This window comes from Choloepus didactylus, chromosome 8, assembly GCF_015220235.1.
Source record: "Choloepus didactylus isolate mChoDid1 chromosome 8, mChoDid1.pri, whole genome shotgun sequence".
Classification (NCBI taxonomy): Eukaryota; Metazoa; Chordata; class Mammalia; order Pilosa; family Megalonychidae; genus Choloepus; species Choloepus didactylus.
Window position 1 is genome coordinate 114524932 of NC_051314.1, and position 15138 is coordinate 114540069.

Genomic DNA, 15138 nt, shown 5'->3' on the forward strand with positions numbered 1-15138 from the left:
TGGCTTCAAGAAATGAAAAAAGTTTTGTGGGTAGGAAAGTTCATTCTTTAAAGATACGAGTGTTTCACATATATGATTGATTATATAATTAACAGCACATAAAATTCACTCACAAGATCTGGGTCACTTACAGTAAGGGAGACAGTTTCTGTGAAAGTCTGGCAATATGTTTTAAATACTCCTTTGGTGGTTCTTCAAGATTATTTCTATTCTCTTCAGAAGCAGGTTTCATATATTCCCATCCAGTAGTTGGAAAATCAATCTGAAATAAAGGAATATTTGTCATGTATTGAAGGTGACTAAAATACGCATTGTTAATTTATAAACCCTACCTTAGATTTGTGAAAACTAAAGTAGAGGAAAATCCCATTTTTTCTGTAATATTTATTTTAAAATAATTTAAAATAGTATCAGTATAGTTGGACTTAGTATTTAAACATACATGATATTTGACCAATCCTCAATTATTTATACAAATAGAATGGATTAGTCATCTGTAATGCTTTCTGAGTCAAAATGAGAAAGGTTAGAATAATTTATGAACTTTCTATAAAACTAAATAAGTTACATTTTTGCTTAAAGAAGATTATATCCTTTCTACATATTGGTGTTAGAAATCTTTCTATTATGAAATGATGAAAATTGTATATAATTATGCCTTTTGATGTCATCACTTGGGAAAATACAAAGGAACTCTCTGTGAGTCCCTGATACATGAAATCTGCAAGTTTGAGAACCACTTTATAGACATGAAAGGTGACTCCTCTTTGGTAAAGACCTGTGTGGCGAGTAGCTAATCAAATAGAGTATTTTTGCTTTGGCTTCTGTAGTTCATATTTATAGACAGGATAGAGTCCAAGCCTCCTTTTTTCCTGGTTCAATGTGCTTTCCATTACACCATATTTGAATGATATTTTGATTTTAATAAATAAAACATCAGTTAACAAAAAAGTCAATTCCAAACTATGTAAATGAGCTGGATACTTTATTGCTGCATATATTTGCTTATGGATATAATACTTTTAAATTTTTTTTCACATTAGAAAATCCACAGAATTCTTTTTTCTCTGCTAAACTATGTTAGGGCTAAATCTCAGGAAATTGAGGAATATTATTTAAAAAAATCTGTGTGAGCTACAGTTTAAAATGCAGTTTAATGAATTTGGGTTCTTTATTTGAAAAACCTAGTAATTTCATTCTATAACCTATAAAGTCTTTTGCAACACTTGTTTTTGGTATAATCTTTGCTACAGTTTATCACTTATTACTCCAACATGTTAAAAGAAACAAGTAATAGATTAGCTGTCCCGAGCATCATAACAGCAAATTTTGCCTCTTGACAGAAAGATTCACTTTGGGGCCTTTGAGGGAAGTGTGGGCAATATTATCAGGTTACATATTACTCCTTATGTGCCCAAGTACTTCTTTTTTTTTTTTTTTTTTTTTTTTAAGCTGTTATTATTATTTTTATTGATTCAAGCCCTTTAAAGAACAAACCCACAAGGAATTGCATGATTCCAAACGTAAAATAAAAAGTATTTCTTTATACTATAGGTTTGATTTATTTCATGCACTTTTAATTATTTCTCTGTGTTCCTAGCTCAAAATATCACTTACCCAATTAAGACAAGCCCATTAACCACCAAGTCTCACCAGTACCCAATTTTTATTATAACCTCTTTCAATTTTTTATCACCAATTTTCTATGGATGCCATACTGATTCCACCTTCCCCCAAGCAACCCCACCCCCAGGTAACAACTAGTTAGTGACAAAATGGTTTTAGGATGACTCTTAATTGAATTCTCCCTTCCTCCTCTGGATTGTGTGGCAGACAAGGAGCTTCACTGCTCATGCCCCCTTCAGGAGGAGACTCACTGCCCAGCTGTGCCAGTGCGGTTGGCTGGCAATCTCTTGCCCTTTGTCGCTCCAGGCTCAGCCTCAGCCTCAGCTTTTGTGCTAAGGTCACAATACTTGGGGCAGCCCGTGCCAATGACTGAGCAAGAGTGGCACTAAGGCCTGGCCATTTCTGCTCAACATGGGACTCCTCCAACCAGTGGGCTTTGTTCTAAAACTCCCTGTTGGCTGGCAGAGACTTTGTCAGGTGTGCATTGTAGTCTGATGACTCCGGCAGCCCAACCCCCTTTTGTTTTCACCAGTGTTATTCACTCCCCAATAAATCTTTGCACTCCTAACTCTGTTACAGTACCTGCTTCCCAGAGGACCTGAGACAGATTGCAATGATCTCTTAATATTATCTATCTATGTATCTGTCTATCTATATCTATCATCTTTCTATCATCTATCTATAACTTGCATTTTATTATGTACAAGCCACAATTCGCATATTCTTCCATTTAAAAAAAAAAGTGGCATTAGGATAATTAATCAAAAGGCAGAAGGACCTCAGCCTCAGAGGTGAGATCCAGGAGAAAGGAAGAAAATAAGCAAAGATTGTGCAGGGCCCTATCTTAGAGAAGCTGTGGTACCACGTACATTTCTGATATAGGTTCAGAACTGGTGTGCAAGGAGGGGCCTGGATCTCAGAAACGGGTATTCCAAGCACAGGGAAGTGAGTGAGCCAAGGAAGAGGGTGAGAAACAGTCTGGTATGTTCAGGAATATAGTGATATAGAATTAACTTTCTAAGGTGTGGTCCTTTGATCATCTACACATTCACCCAATTTTCATTATATCCCAAGTTATATTAATTACAGAATCATGGGAGATCTTTTCAAATACCCTGTTGAAATTTAGACATGCTCTGTCAATCATGTGTCTGTAAATACAATAAAAAATAACTCAAAAGGAAGTAAGTCTCACAGAGCTTGTCTCAGAAAACCCACACCAGTGACCAGGAACCACTGCTTCCTTTTCTAATAGCTTAGAAACCATATCTTCCTTTCTAGAACTTTGCCTGAAATTGATGTGTTTCTAAAGCATGACTTGGGTTATTCCATGCCCTTGTTCAGAAATCGTCACTATGTCCAAGGCTTGCCTGCCTTTCTGTCTTTCTTCCTCTTTCCTCCTTTTTGAAACCTGTAGTCTACTGAAAATCACAAAAAATTCGACCACCCCAAAATAGAGGCTTTTAACCTTTGGGTTACTATCCTACAAATTATCTCTCTATGTAAAGAAAACATATAGATATGGATATAAATATGTATGCATATAAATGTGTCTTCCATCATTACCTTCCCTTTTGTTTAACTGGTTAAAACATTAATTGAATAAAATTATTCATTAAATAATTATTGAATAAAACATTCATTGAATAAAATACAATGAAATATATGTTAGAAAAACTATCTTATCATCAAACTCTATGCAAGTTCAAACTCTTCACCTTGGCATTTAAGATAGTTCCCCTTCTCTGGAAAACCTTTTTCTCTACTCTTCATTTATCTGAACCATATTTTTTTTTTTTTTAATTGAGATATATTCACATACCACGCAGTCATACAAAACAAATCGTACTTTCGATTGTTTACAGTACCATTACATAGTTGTACATTCATCACCTAAATCAATCCCTGACACCTTCATTAGCACACACACAAAAATAACAAGAATAATAATTAGAGTGAAAAAGAGCAATTGAAGTAAAAAAGAACACTGGGTACCTTTGTCTGTTTGTTTCCTTCCCCTATTTTTCTACTCATCCATCCATAAACTAGACAAAGTGGAGTGTGGTCCTTATGGCTTTCCCAATCCCATTGTCACCCCTCATAAGCTACATTTTTATACAACTGTCTTCGAGATTCATGGGTTCTGGGTTGTAGTTTGATAGTTTCAGGTATCCACCACCAGCTACCCCAATTCTTTAGAACCTAAAAAGGGTTGTCTAAAGTGTGCGTAAGAGTGCCCACCAGAGTGACGTCTCGGCTCCTTTTGGAATCTCTCTGCCACTGAAGCTTATTTCATTTCCTTTCACATCCCCCTTTTGGTCAAGAAGATGTTCTCCGTCCCACGATGCCAGGTCTACATTCCTCCCCGGGAGTCATATTCCACGTTGCCAGGGAGATTCACTCCCCTGGGTGTCTGATCCCACGTAGGGGGGAGGGCAGTGATTTCACCTTTCAAGTTGGCTTAGCCAGAGAGAGGGGGCCACATCTGAGCAACAAAGAGGCATTCAGGAGGAGACTCTTAGGCACAAATATAGGGAGGCCTAGCCTCTCCTTTGCAGCAACCGTCTTCCCAAGGGTAAAACTTATGGTAGAGGGCTCAACCCATCAAACCACCAGTCCCCTATGTCTGTGGTCATGTTAGCAACCATGGAGGTGGGGTAGGCGAATACCCCTGCATTCTCCACAGGCTCCTCAAGGGGGCACTACATCGTTTTTTTCCTTGTTTTTCTTTCTTTCTTTCTTTTTTTTTTTTTAACTTTCCCTTCTTTTTTAAATCAACTGTATGAAAAAAAAGTTAAAAAGAAAACAAACATACAATAAAAGAACATTTCAAAGAGACCATAACAAGGGAGTAAGAAAAAGACAACTAACCTAAGATAACTGCTTAACTTCCAACATGTTCCTACTTTACCCCAAGAAAGTTACATAATATAGCAACCTTTCTGTGAACTTGTTCCTACTATATCCATCAGAAATTAACAGACCATACTCATTTCTGGGCATCCCCAGAACGTTAAATAGCTTATCTGTTCTTCTTGGAATATTGTTCCCCCTTCCTTAATTGCTCTCTACTGCTAGTTCCCCTACATTCTACATTATAAACCATTCGTTTTACATTTTTCAAAGTTCACATTAGTGGTAGCATATAATATTTCTCTTTTTGTGCCTGGCTTATTTCACTCAGCATTATGTCTTCAAGGTTCATCCATGTTGTCATATGTTTCACGAGATCGTTCCTTCTTACTGCCGCATAGTATTCCATCGTGTGTATATACCACATTTTATTTATCCACTCATCTGTTGAAGGACATTTGGGTTGTTTCCATCTCTTGGCAATTGTGAATAATGCTGCTATGAACACTGGCGTGCAGATATCTGTTCGTGTCACTGCTTTCCGATCTTCCGGGTATATACCGAGAAGTGCAATCGCTGGATCGAATGGTAGCTCTATATATAGTTTTCCAAGGAACTGCCAGACTGACTTCCAGAGTGGCTGAACCATTATACAGTCCCACCAACAATGAATAAGAGTTCCAATTTCTCCACATCCCCTCCAGCATTTGTAGTTTCCTGTTTGTTTAATGGCAGCCATTCTAACCGGTGTTAGATGGTATCTCATTGTGGTTTTAATTTGCATCTCTCTAATAGCTAGTGAAGCTGAACATTTTTTCATGTGTTTCTTGGCCATTTGTATTTCCTCTTCAGAGAACTGTCTTTTCATATCTTTTGCCCATTTTATAATTGGGCTGTCTGTACTATTGTCATTGAGTTGTAGGATTTCTTTGTATATGCAAGATATCAGTCTTTTGTCAGATACATGGTTTCCAAAAATTTTTTCCCATTGAGTTGGCTGCCTCTTTACCTTTTTGAGAAATTCCTTTGAGGTGCAGAAACTTCTAAGCTTGAGGAGTTCCCATTTATCTATTTTCTCTTTTGTTGCTTGTGCTTTGGGTGTAAAGTCTAGGAAGTGGCCGCCTAATACAAGGTCTTGAAGATGTTTTCCTACATTATCTTCTAGGAGTTTTATGGTACTTTCTTTTATATTGAGATCTTTGGTCCATTTTGAGTTAATTTTTGTGTAGGGGGTGAGGTAGGGGTCCTCTTTCATTCTTTTGGATATGGATATCCAACTCTCCCAGCCCCATTTGTTGAAAAGACCATTATGACTCAGTTCAGTGACTTTGGGGGCCTTATCAAAGATCAGTTGGCCATAGATCTGAGGGTCTATCTCTGAATTCTCAATTCCATTCCATTGATCTATATGTCTATCTTTGTGCCAGTACCATGCTGTTTTGGCAACTGTGGCTTTATAATAAGCTTCAAAGTCATGGAGTGTAAGTCCTCCCACTTCGTTTTTCTTTTTTATAGTGTCTTTAGCAATTTGAGGCATCTTCCCTTTCCAAATAAATTTGATAACTAGCTTTTCCAAGTCTGCAAAGTAGGTTGTTGGAATTTTGATTGGGATTGCATTGAATCTGTAGATGAGTTTGGGTAGAATTGACATCTTAATGACATTTAGTCTTCCTATCCATGAACATGGAATATTTTTCCATCTTTTAAGGTCCCCTTCTATTTCTTTTAGTAGAGTTATGCAGTTTTCTTTGTATAGGTCTTTTACATCTTTGGTTAAGTTTATTCCTAGGTACTTGATTTTTTTAGTTGCTATTGAAAATGGTATCTTTTTCTTGAGTGTCTCTTCAGTTTGTTCATTTCTAGCATATAGAAACATTAATGACTTATGTGCATTAATCTTGTATCCCGCTACTTTGCTAAATTTGTTTATTAGCTCTAGTAGCTGTATCGTCGATTTCTCAGGGTTTTCTAGATATAAGATCATATCGTCTACAAACAATGACAGTTTTACTTCTTCTTTTCCAATTTGGATGCCTTTTATTTCTTTGTCTTGCCGGATTGCCCTGGCTAGCACTTCCAGCACAATGTTGAATAACAGTGGTGACAGCGGGCATCCTTGTCTTGTTCCTGATCTTAGAGGGAAGGCTTTCAGTCTCTCACCATTGAGTACTATGCTGGCTGTGGGTTTTTCATATATGCTCTTTATCATGTTGAGGAAGTTTCCTTCAATTCCTACCTTTTGAAGTGTTTTTATCAAAAAGGGATGTTGGATTTTGTCAAATGCTTTTTCAGCATCTATTGAGATGATCAATTGATTTTTCCCTTTTGACTTGTCAATGTGTTGTAATACATTGATTGTTTTTCTTATGTTGAACCATCCTTGCATGCCTGGAATGAACCCCACTTGGTCATGGTGTATGATTTTTTTAATGTGTCTTTGGATTCGATTTGCAAGTATTTTGTTGAGGATTTTTGCATCTATATTCATTAGGGAGATTGGCCGGTAGTTTTCCTTTTTTGTAGCATCTTTGCCTGGTTTTGGTATTAGATTGATGTTAGCTTCATAAAATGAGTTAGGTAGTGTTCCATTTTCTTCAATGTTTTGAAAGAGTTTGAGTAAGATTGGTGTCAGTTCTCTCTGGAAAGTTTGGTAGAATTCCCCTGTGAAGCCATCTGGCCCTGGGCATTTATTTGTGGGAAGATTTTGATGACTGATTGGATCTCTTTGCTTGTGATGGGTGGTTGAGGTCTTCTATTTCTTCTCTGGTCAGTCTATGTTGTTCGTATGTTTCCAGGAAATTGTCCATTTCTTCTACATTGTCCAGTTTGTTGCCATACAGTTCTTCATAATATCCTCTTATAATTTTTTTAATTTCTTCAGGATCTGCAGTTATGTCACCTTTTTCATTCATTATTTTGTTTATATGGGTCTTCTCTCTTTTTGATTTTGTCAGTCTAGCTAGGGGCTTGTCAATCTTGTTGATCTTCTCAAAGAACCAACTTTTGGTGATATTTATCCTCTCTATTGTTTTTTTGTTCTCTATGTCATTTATTTCTGCTTTAATCCTTGTTATTTCTTTTCTTCTACTTGGTTTAGGATTGGTTTGCTGTTCATTTTCTAGCTTCTTCAGTTGATCCATTAGTTCTTTGATTTTGGCTCTTTCTTCCTTTTTAATATATGCGTTTAGTGCTATAAATTTCCCCCTTAGCACTGCTTTTGCTGCATCCCATAGGTTTTGGTATGTTGTGTTCTCATTTTCATTCGTCTCTATATATTTAGCAATTTCTCTTGCTATTTCTTCTTTAACCCACTGATTGTTTAGGAGTGTGTTGTTTAACCTCCAGGTATTTGTGAATTTTCTAAGTCTCTGATGGTTATTGACTTCTAATTGTATTCCATTGTGGTCAGAGAATGTGCTTTGAATAATTTCAATCTTTTTAAATTTATTGAGGCTTGTTTTATGTCCCAGCATATGATCTATTCTGGAGAAAGTTCCATGAGCACTAGAAAAGTATGTGTATCCTGGTGATTTGGGATGTAATGTCCTGTATATGTCTGTTAAGTCTAATTCATTTATCAGATTGTTTAGGTTTTCAATTTCCTTATTGGTCTTCTGTCTGGTTGATCTATCTATAGGAGAGAGTGATGTGTTGAAGTCTCCCACAATTATTGTGGAAACATCAATTGCTTCCTTTAGTTTTGCCAGCGTTTCTCTCATGTATTTTGTGGCACCTTGATTGGGTGCATAGACATTTACGATTGTTATTTCTTCTTGCTGAATTGCCCCTTTTATTAGTATGTAGTGGCCTTCTTTGTCTCTCAAAACATCCCTGCATTTGAAGTCTATTTTATGTGAGATTAATATTGCTACACCTGCTTTCTTTTGGCTGTAGCTTGCATGAAATATTTTTTTCCATCCTTTCACTTTCAGTGTCTTTGTGTCCCTGTGTCTAAGATGAGTCTCTTGTATGCAGCATATTGATGGTTCATTTTTTTTTGATCCATTCTGCGAATCTATATCTTTTAATTGGGGAGTTTAATCCATTTACATTCAACGTTATAACCGTGAAGGCATTTCTTGAATCGGCCATCTTATCCTTTGGTTTATGTTTGCCATATTTTTCCCCTCTCTCTATTAATATCCTTTATTGTACCCATACCGAACCTCTTTAGTACTGAACCTTTCTCCAAGTCTCTCTGTCCTGTCTTTGTTTCTCTGTCTGTAGGGCTCCCTTTAGTATCTCCAGTAGGGCAGGTCTCTTATTAGCAAATTCTCTCAGCATTTGTTTGTCTGTGAAAAATTTAAGCTCTCCCTCAAATTTGAAGGAGAGCTTTGCTGGATAAAGTATTCTTGGCTGGAAATTTTTCTCACTCAGAATTTTAAATATATCGTGCCACTGCATTCTCGCCTCCATGGTGGCTGCTGAGTAGTCACTACTTAGTCTTATGCTGTTTCCTTTGTATGTGGTGAATTGCTTTTCTCTTGCTGCTTTCAGAACTTGCTCCTTCTCTTCTGTGTTTGACAGTGTGATCAGTATATGTCTCGGAGTGGGTTTATTTGGATTTATTCTATTTGGAGTTCGCTGAGCATTTATGATTTGTGTATTTATGTTGTTTAGAAGATTTGGGAAGTTTTCCCCAACAATTTCTTTGAATACTCTTCCTAGACCTTTACCCTTTTCTTCCCCTTCTGGGACACCAGTGAGTCTTATATTTGGACGTTTCATATTATCTATCATATCCCTGAGGTCCATTTCGATTTTTTCAATTTTTTTCCCCATTCTTTCTTTTATGCTTTCATTTTCCATTCTGTCATCTTCCAGGTCACTGATTCGTTGTTCAACTTCCTCTAGTCTTGTACTATGAGTGTCCAGAATCTTTTTAATTTGGTCAACAGTTTCTTTAATTTCCATAAGATCATCCATTTTTTTATTTAGTCTTGCAATGTCTTCTTTATGCTCTTCTAGAGTCTTCTTGATTTCCTTTATGTCCCATACTATGGTCTCATTGTTCATCTTTAGTTCTTTGAGTAGCTGCTCTGGGTGCTGTGTCTCTTCTGATCTTTTGATTTGGGTGCTTGGGCTTGGGTTATCCATATCGTCTGGTTTTTTCATATGCTTTATAATTTTCTGTTGTTTTTGGCCTCGTGGCATTTGCCGAACTTGATAGGGTTCTTTTAGGGTTTGTAGACCTATTGAAGTCCTTATCTCTAATTTATCAGATCTACAGCTTCGTGGAGTACACTTTCTCTAACTAACCAGCAGGTGGCGTCCACGAGCCACCTGTTCTCCACAAGCCAGTTCTCCCCTGCTTAGCCTTTTTGGTGAGTGGGGGAGTGAGTCTTGTGGGGCCCAATTGGTGTACCAAGCTTGCGTGTGTAGTTGGTGTTGCCTGCCCTGTATGTGGGGCGTGTTTCTGGGCAGTCGGGGAGGGGGGGTGGCCCCAACAATCAAATCTTCCTGGTGATCCTAGAGTTTTAAAGCTGCTGCAATAGTCTAATCCTTCAGTTCAGTCCTGCCACAGTTTGTCTCTGCCACTGACCCACAAGTCCTTGGTATTGGCGTATGGCTCCTGAGACTTGCAAGTGGGCCCCTCTTCCAGGTTGTGCACCCCAGGTCCTCTGTTGTGGGATGACTGTGCTATGTCACAGGTGAGTGCCGTCCCCCCAGGGCAGTTCTGGGCTGCTGGGCTGTGTATGGAGGCTCCCAGTCTGCTCAAATGATGGCTGAATGGGGCTTTGTTAATTCACACTGCTCTACCTTCCCAACTCTGGGACAATCAGCTGAGGTTGCAGGGAAGGCTAATGTCCATGCCCAGTTTTGTGGTGTGTGCCTGTTATTTGAAGCACTTCCGTCACACTGGGTTATCTGGGGCAGCTCTGGGCTATGGGGCTGGTGATGGGCAGGAGTGTTTCCTGTCCACCAGGATGGTGGCTGTGAGCGGACACCCCCCTTTTCTTGGGAAGTTGTGGTGTTTAGTGAATTTTCTCAGCCACTGAATTATTGCCTTTTGTCTCAGAGCTCTCTTAGTTCTGCTCTTGACTTGACGTGCCCAAATTGAAAGTCTCTGAAGCTTTCTGTATTGGGCTTCTTAGAGTAATTGTTTTAGAAAAAGAAAAAAGGATTAAAAAAAAAAAAAAAAAAAAAGGGCCCTCCTCAGAGATCTAATGGGTTATTGAAATGCTAAGAGACAAAGCAACCAGGGCCATTAAGGAAAGGTCCACAGGGCTGAGAGATCGGCTTTTCTTCGGGATTTGCATATGCGCCTTAGGGCCTGAGCTCCGCCCTTCCCCTTTCTGTGTTCACCAGAACTCCAAAACTCCTCTGCTTTTATTTTGGAGTTTTTCGTGTTGTTTTTTTTTTTTTCTATGCCTGTCTCCTCTCTGCTGGGCTGGCTGCTCTCAGATTCTCTGGTGTCTGGTCTCAGTCTATCTATGGTTGGAGTCTGGATCAGTAGAATGAGTTTCCGATAAGAGCAGCCACTGCAGTTCTCCCTTCTCCTTCCCGGAGCTGACAGCCCCTCCTCCCACGGGACTGAGCCTGGCAGGGAGGGGCGCGGGTCCCCTGGCCGCAAAAACTTACAGATTTCGCTGATCTCAGCAGTTCCACGTTTTCATGAGTGTTGTATGAAGTATGCCCAAAGTCAGATTGTTCTGTGGTGTCCAGTCCACGCAGTTCCTGGCTTTCTACCTACTTTCCTGGAGGAGTAACTAAAACATACAGCTCACCAGTCTGCCATCTTGCCCCGCCTCCCAAGTACTTCTTAAACTCATGGAAAAACAATCAGAAAACACATTTAATGATACAGTTCAATATTATGTTGGTTTTAAGTAAAGGGTAGGGTAGATGAGGACAATAAGGTGGATGAGAACATAGTGGTACTGCTGTTCACAAAGCTACAATAAACTCTTCAGTATTTTTCATGTAGGAAACTATTTTCCTATTTCTGATGCATCGATGAGTACCTATACCAAATTGTATTTTTTTCCTGGCTTATGAAGCTAGTTAACTTATTCTTGATATTCTGGTAGAAAATATTGGAATTTCTTCCAGTTGCCTTTTGACGTAACTTGTTACTTTACAAAAGAGAAGTTCTCCAAATATATTTATTAATGTATTTGCTCTAGATAAATTTTGAGCACCTTGCATTATGGGGAATATTCAAAATATCCATCACTTTCAGGGAACACAAGGTCTGAGAAAAAAAGGTGTACACATTAACAACTAAAATAGAGGGAAATATGTATGTAGCACCAAAGTTGTGTAACAGCAAATCCTTCCTTTCCTATGGCTGTGGCTGACTAGGCCTGGGCTTGGCCCCAGATTTCTTTTTAATAAAGTGTCCCAGGAGACCTCTTCAAATGTCTATATTGCATGTTCTATGAAACCTGTTTGTCACACTCCTCAAGCCCTCAGGATTGACTTCAAGAAAAAAATTTTATGGGGCTCTCTCCTTCTGGGTACAAGAAAATATTCGGGGCTAGTCTTCCTACTTCCTAATTCATACAGCTGTACACATTTAGATGTCAGTTGCTTGTGTTTCATGAATCCATCTTGCTCCAACTGTTTTCCTCATTGCTCCCCATTTACTCTTGGCCACCAGGATTCCTACTATGTCTTTATGACTTGGAAATCCTCAAGGGAGTTGTTGTGAATAAATGTCCCGAATCCCCAAACCCCACAACCAGGCCCAGGTGCACCTGGGTCCAGCTCATGCCCTGTCAGCTGTTCAATGAACTCCCACTTGGACTCATGATATAGTTCAGGTATCACATGACAGTGGTTGTGAAACCAAAGTTCTATGGCAGTTGAGAGGAAGAAAAGATACCTACTAACTGAGCAGCAATTGGGGTGAGTCTCAAGGAAGGCATTATAGAAGAGGGACCTGTATGGCAATTCAGGAATGAGGGATGAAAGAATCTCTGCTACCTGAGAACACAAAATGTTTTTCATTCTAAGAACTTGGTCTCAGTGAGTACACTGTGCCTCCCCCTAACACCTCTGATAATGGAGGACAACTATGGGATAAATGTGAAGTAAAGTAAAACACATTCAGGGAGTGAGTAGTGAGAACAGTGGTTTAAGGAGGAGGTCTACTTGGGTAAAAGGAACAATTGAACAACTGAACATTCTGGTACAAAGGTTCAGATGGGTTGATGAAGGGGCCAATTTTAGAAATGCCTGTGGATTCTGTTATTTTAGTGATCAGAAATATGGACACATAGCATTCACTTAACAAGTATATGTGTTAAGGGACTTTTGCTCATTCCTTAGGATAAGACACTGCCAATGCTGTCAGAGAACTCCTAGTCAATGAGAAAGAAATATAATGTGGTAAATGTGCTGATAAAAATTTATATTAGGCACTGTGCGAACACAGAGGAAGGGCATTGTTACAGGCTGAATTTTGCCCCCCTCCCTCCAAAAAACATGATGAAGTCCTAACCTCTGGAACCCGACCTTATTTGGAAATAGAGTCTTTGCAGATGTAATCAAGGTACAACGAGATCATACTGAATTAGGGCGAGTCTTAATCTATTGTGACTGTTGTCATTATAAGAAAAAAAGACAGAGACACAGGGAGAAGATGGCCATGTGAAGAAGGAGGTAGAGATTGGAGTTATGCTGTCACTAGCCAAGGAATGCTGGAGCCATCAGAAGTCAGAAGATCATGACACTGCTGACATCTTGGCCTCTAGAACTGTGAGATAATAAATTTCTGATGTTTTAAGCTACTCAGTTTGTGATACATTACTATGGCAGCCCTAGGAAACTAGCATAAACAATTAATCCTGCATGGGATGGGGGGAGAGGATGGAATAAGATCAAAATTCCTAAAGAGGGATTCATGTCTCCTAAAAGAGGAACATAAATTACATGACCAAAGGCAGAAGAGAGGGTGGGTCATAGATGGCAGAGGGGAGGGGGAAGGCACATTTCTGACAGAGGAGGCAGTATTTATAAATGCCCATTTAAAAAGTTGCTGGATCTTGATGTGTCAGAGGGGAAGGGGGCAAGAGAAACAAATGGAAAAGACTCTCTCTTGAAATTGGCCTTAATTCTCTGGGTAGTGGTGAGTTACTGGAGAGTACAAGCAGAGTACCGATGGGTTCAAATGTAAGCTTTTGATAGATCATACTCGTGGTCACGTGCATTTTGGATTCGAGAATAAAGAAACTAGAGGCAGGAAAACCAGTTAAACTGTTGTGATCCAGGAGGGAGTTGATGAACTAGGGTAAGGAATTAAGAGTATATAGTCTTGGACTATGGACTGAATACAGGTTGAGTGTCTAAGATATAAAGTAAACAACCACTTTTTTCTTGTCAGCGTGTCCACAAATTAGTAGTAGATCTTTGGGTGCTGTCTGATAGGGCCTTCCTCCCTCCTTCAGAAGGGCAGCCACATTTTTATTAGTATTAATTTTCCCTTCCATCTTCAACATCTTACTGTGTGTCTTGCCAAACTCTAAACCACCCCCCACCCCCCAACTTTACACTAAACCCAGAAATTTCAGGGCCAGGAAACTCTACTAGCATCCTCTAGAGAGCTAGTTCTCAATTGAAGAAAATCCCTCCCCAACCCTGACCCCACCCCAGAGAACATTTGGCAATGTCTGGAGACAGTTTTGAGTATCAAAAGTGGGGAGGTGCTACTGGTATCTAGTGAGTAAAAGCCAGGGATGCTGCTAAATACGATTTTTAGACACCCTTCACAACAAAGAATTTTCCAGTCTAAAATGTCAGTAGTGCTGGGGTTGAAAAACCCTGCTCTAGGGGGTTCTGCCCAGATAGCAATGGCCAGTTTTTCCTTTGGAGACAGAAAGTGCATATTCCCTGCATGTTTGTGTATGGGAGTACATGGGAGTATCCGTGCTTCAGGTAGCTGAACAATGGGATCAACTATAATCGTGGACAAATGAGGAGCTATCAGCAGTCAAGGTCAAAGTCAAGAGTCACTGGCTACCTTTCACTCATGATCACAAATCACAGAAAGTAGACATTTTTTTAAAAAAAGTATGACAGGAGAATTTTGTTTGCAGTTTCTCCCCTGCTATTCAGCTAATTGTTAGTCATTTAAGAAATGTATAATGGAAGGTATTTTTTTTTAATACTACAAACCCAAATTTTTATTGATACAATACATCAAAACCACATTTTAATAACTAGCTAAAGTTTAATAACATTAAAATAAAGATAATATGAAAAAAGGAAAATAATTTTAAAGTTGGTACACCATTATTGAGAATATGTAAGTGATTAATATAGAGAATCTCTTTTATACTTGTAACATTTTTGTTACATCCCACAAAATTTCACCTTTTGTTAATTTATCTAATACAGTTTGGGTTGATGACAATGCTACTTGCAGGAAATAACAGATATTTAAAAACCTATGTTTTCTTTTAAAAAGTCAAATTAGAGAAACTAGTCTCAGAGATGTATGTTGATAGGAATGTAAGAGGAGATTTTAAAGCAGTTTCAGCAAGCTCAAGATACTCATTTTTAACTTTGTTCCAAATGAAACAAGTCATGCTGTATTTTCAAAATTCATTTTCAATCCATGCACAGCTGGTTCCAACAATCCATCCTGTAAAGTTATAACTAAATTACCTTTTTAACCTGTTGATGAAAGACGATAGAGTCATAATTTTCCTATGT

The 15138-nt window shown here is 38.7% G+C and overlaps 1 protein-coding gene across 1 annotated transcript in view; it reads right to left on the reverse strand.

Annotated features, from left to right (window-relative positions):
* The window catches only part of PIK3C2G (phosphatidylinositol-4-phosphate 3-kinase catalytic subunit type 2 gamma), a 425918-nt gene that overhangs the window by 254079 nt on the left and 156701 nt on the right, over positions 1–15138 (reverse strand). Inside the window, exon 15 of the mRNA XM_037846573.1 lies at positions 132–262. Within this exon, the coding sequence (XP_037702501.1) occupies positions 132–262 (131 nt within the window). The remainder of the gene's footprint in view (positions 1–131; positions 263–15138) is intronic.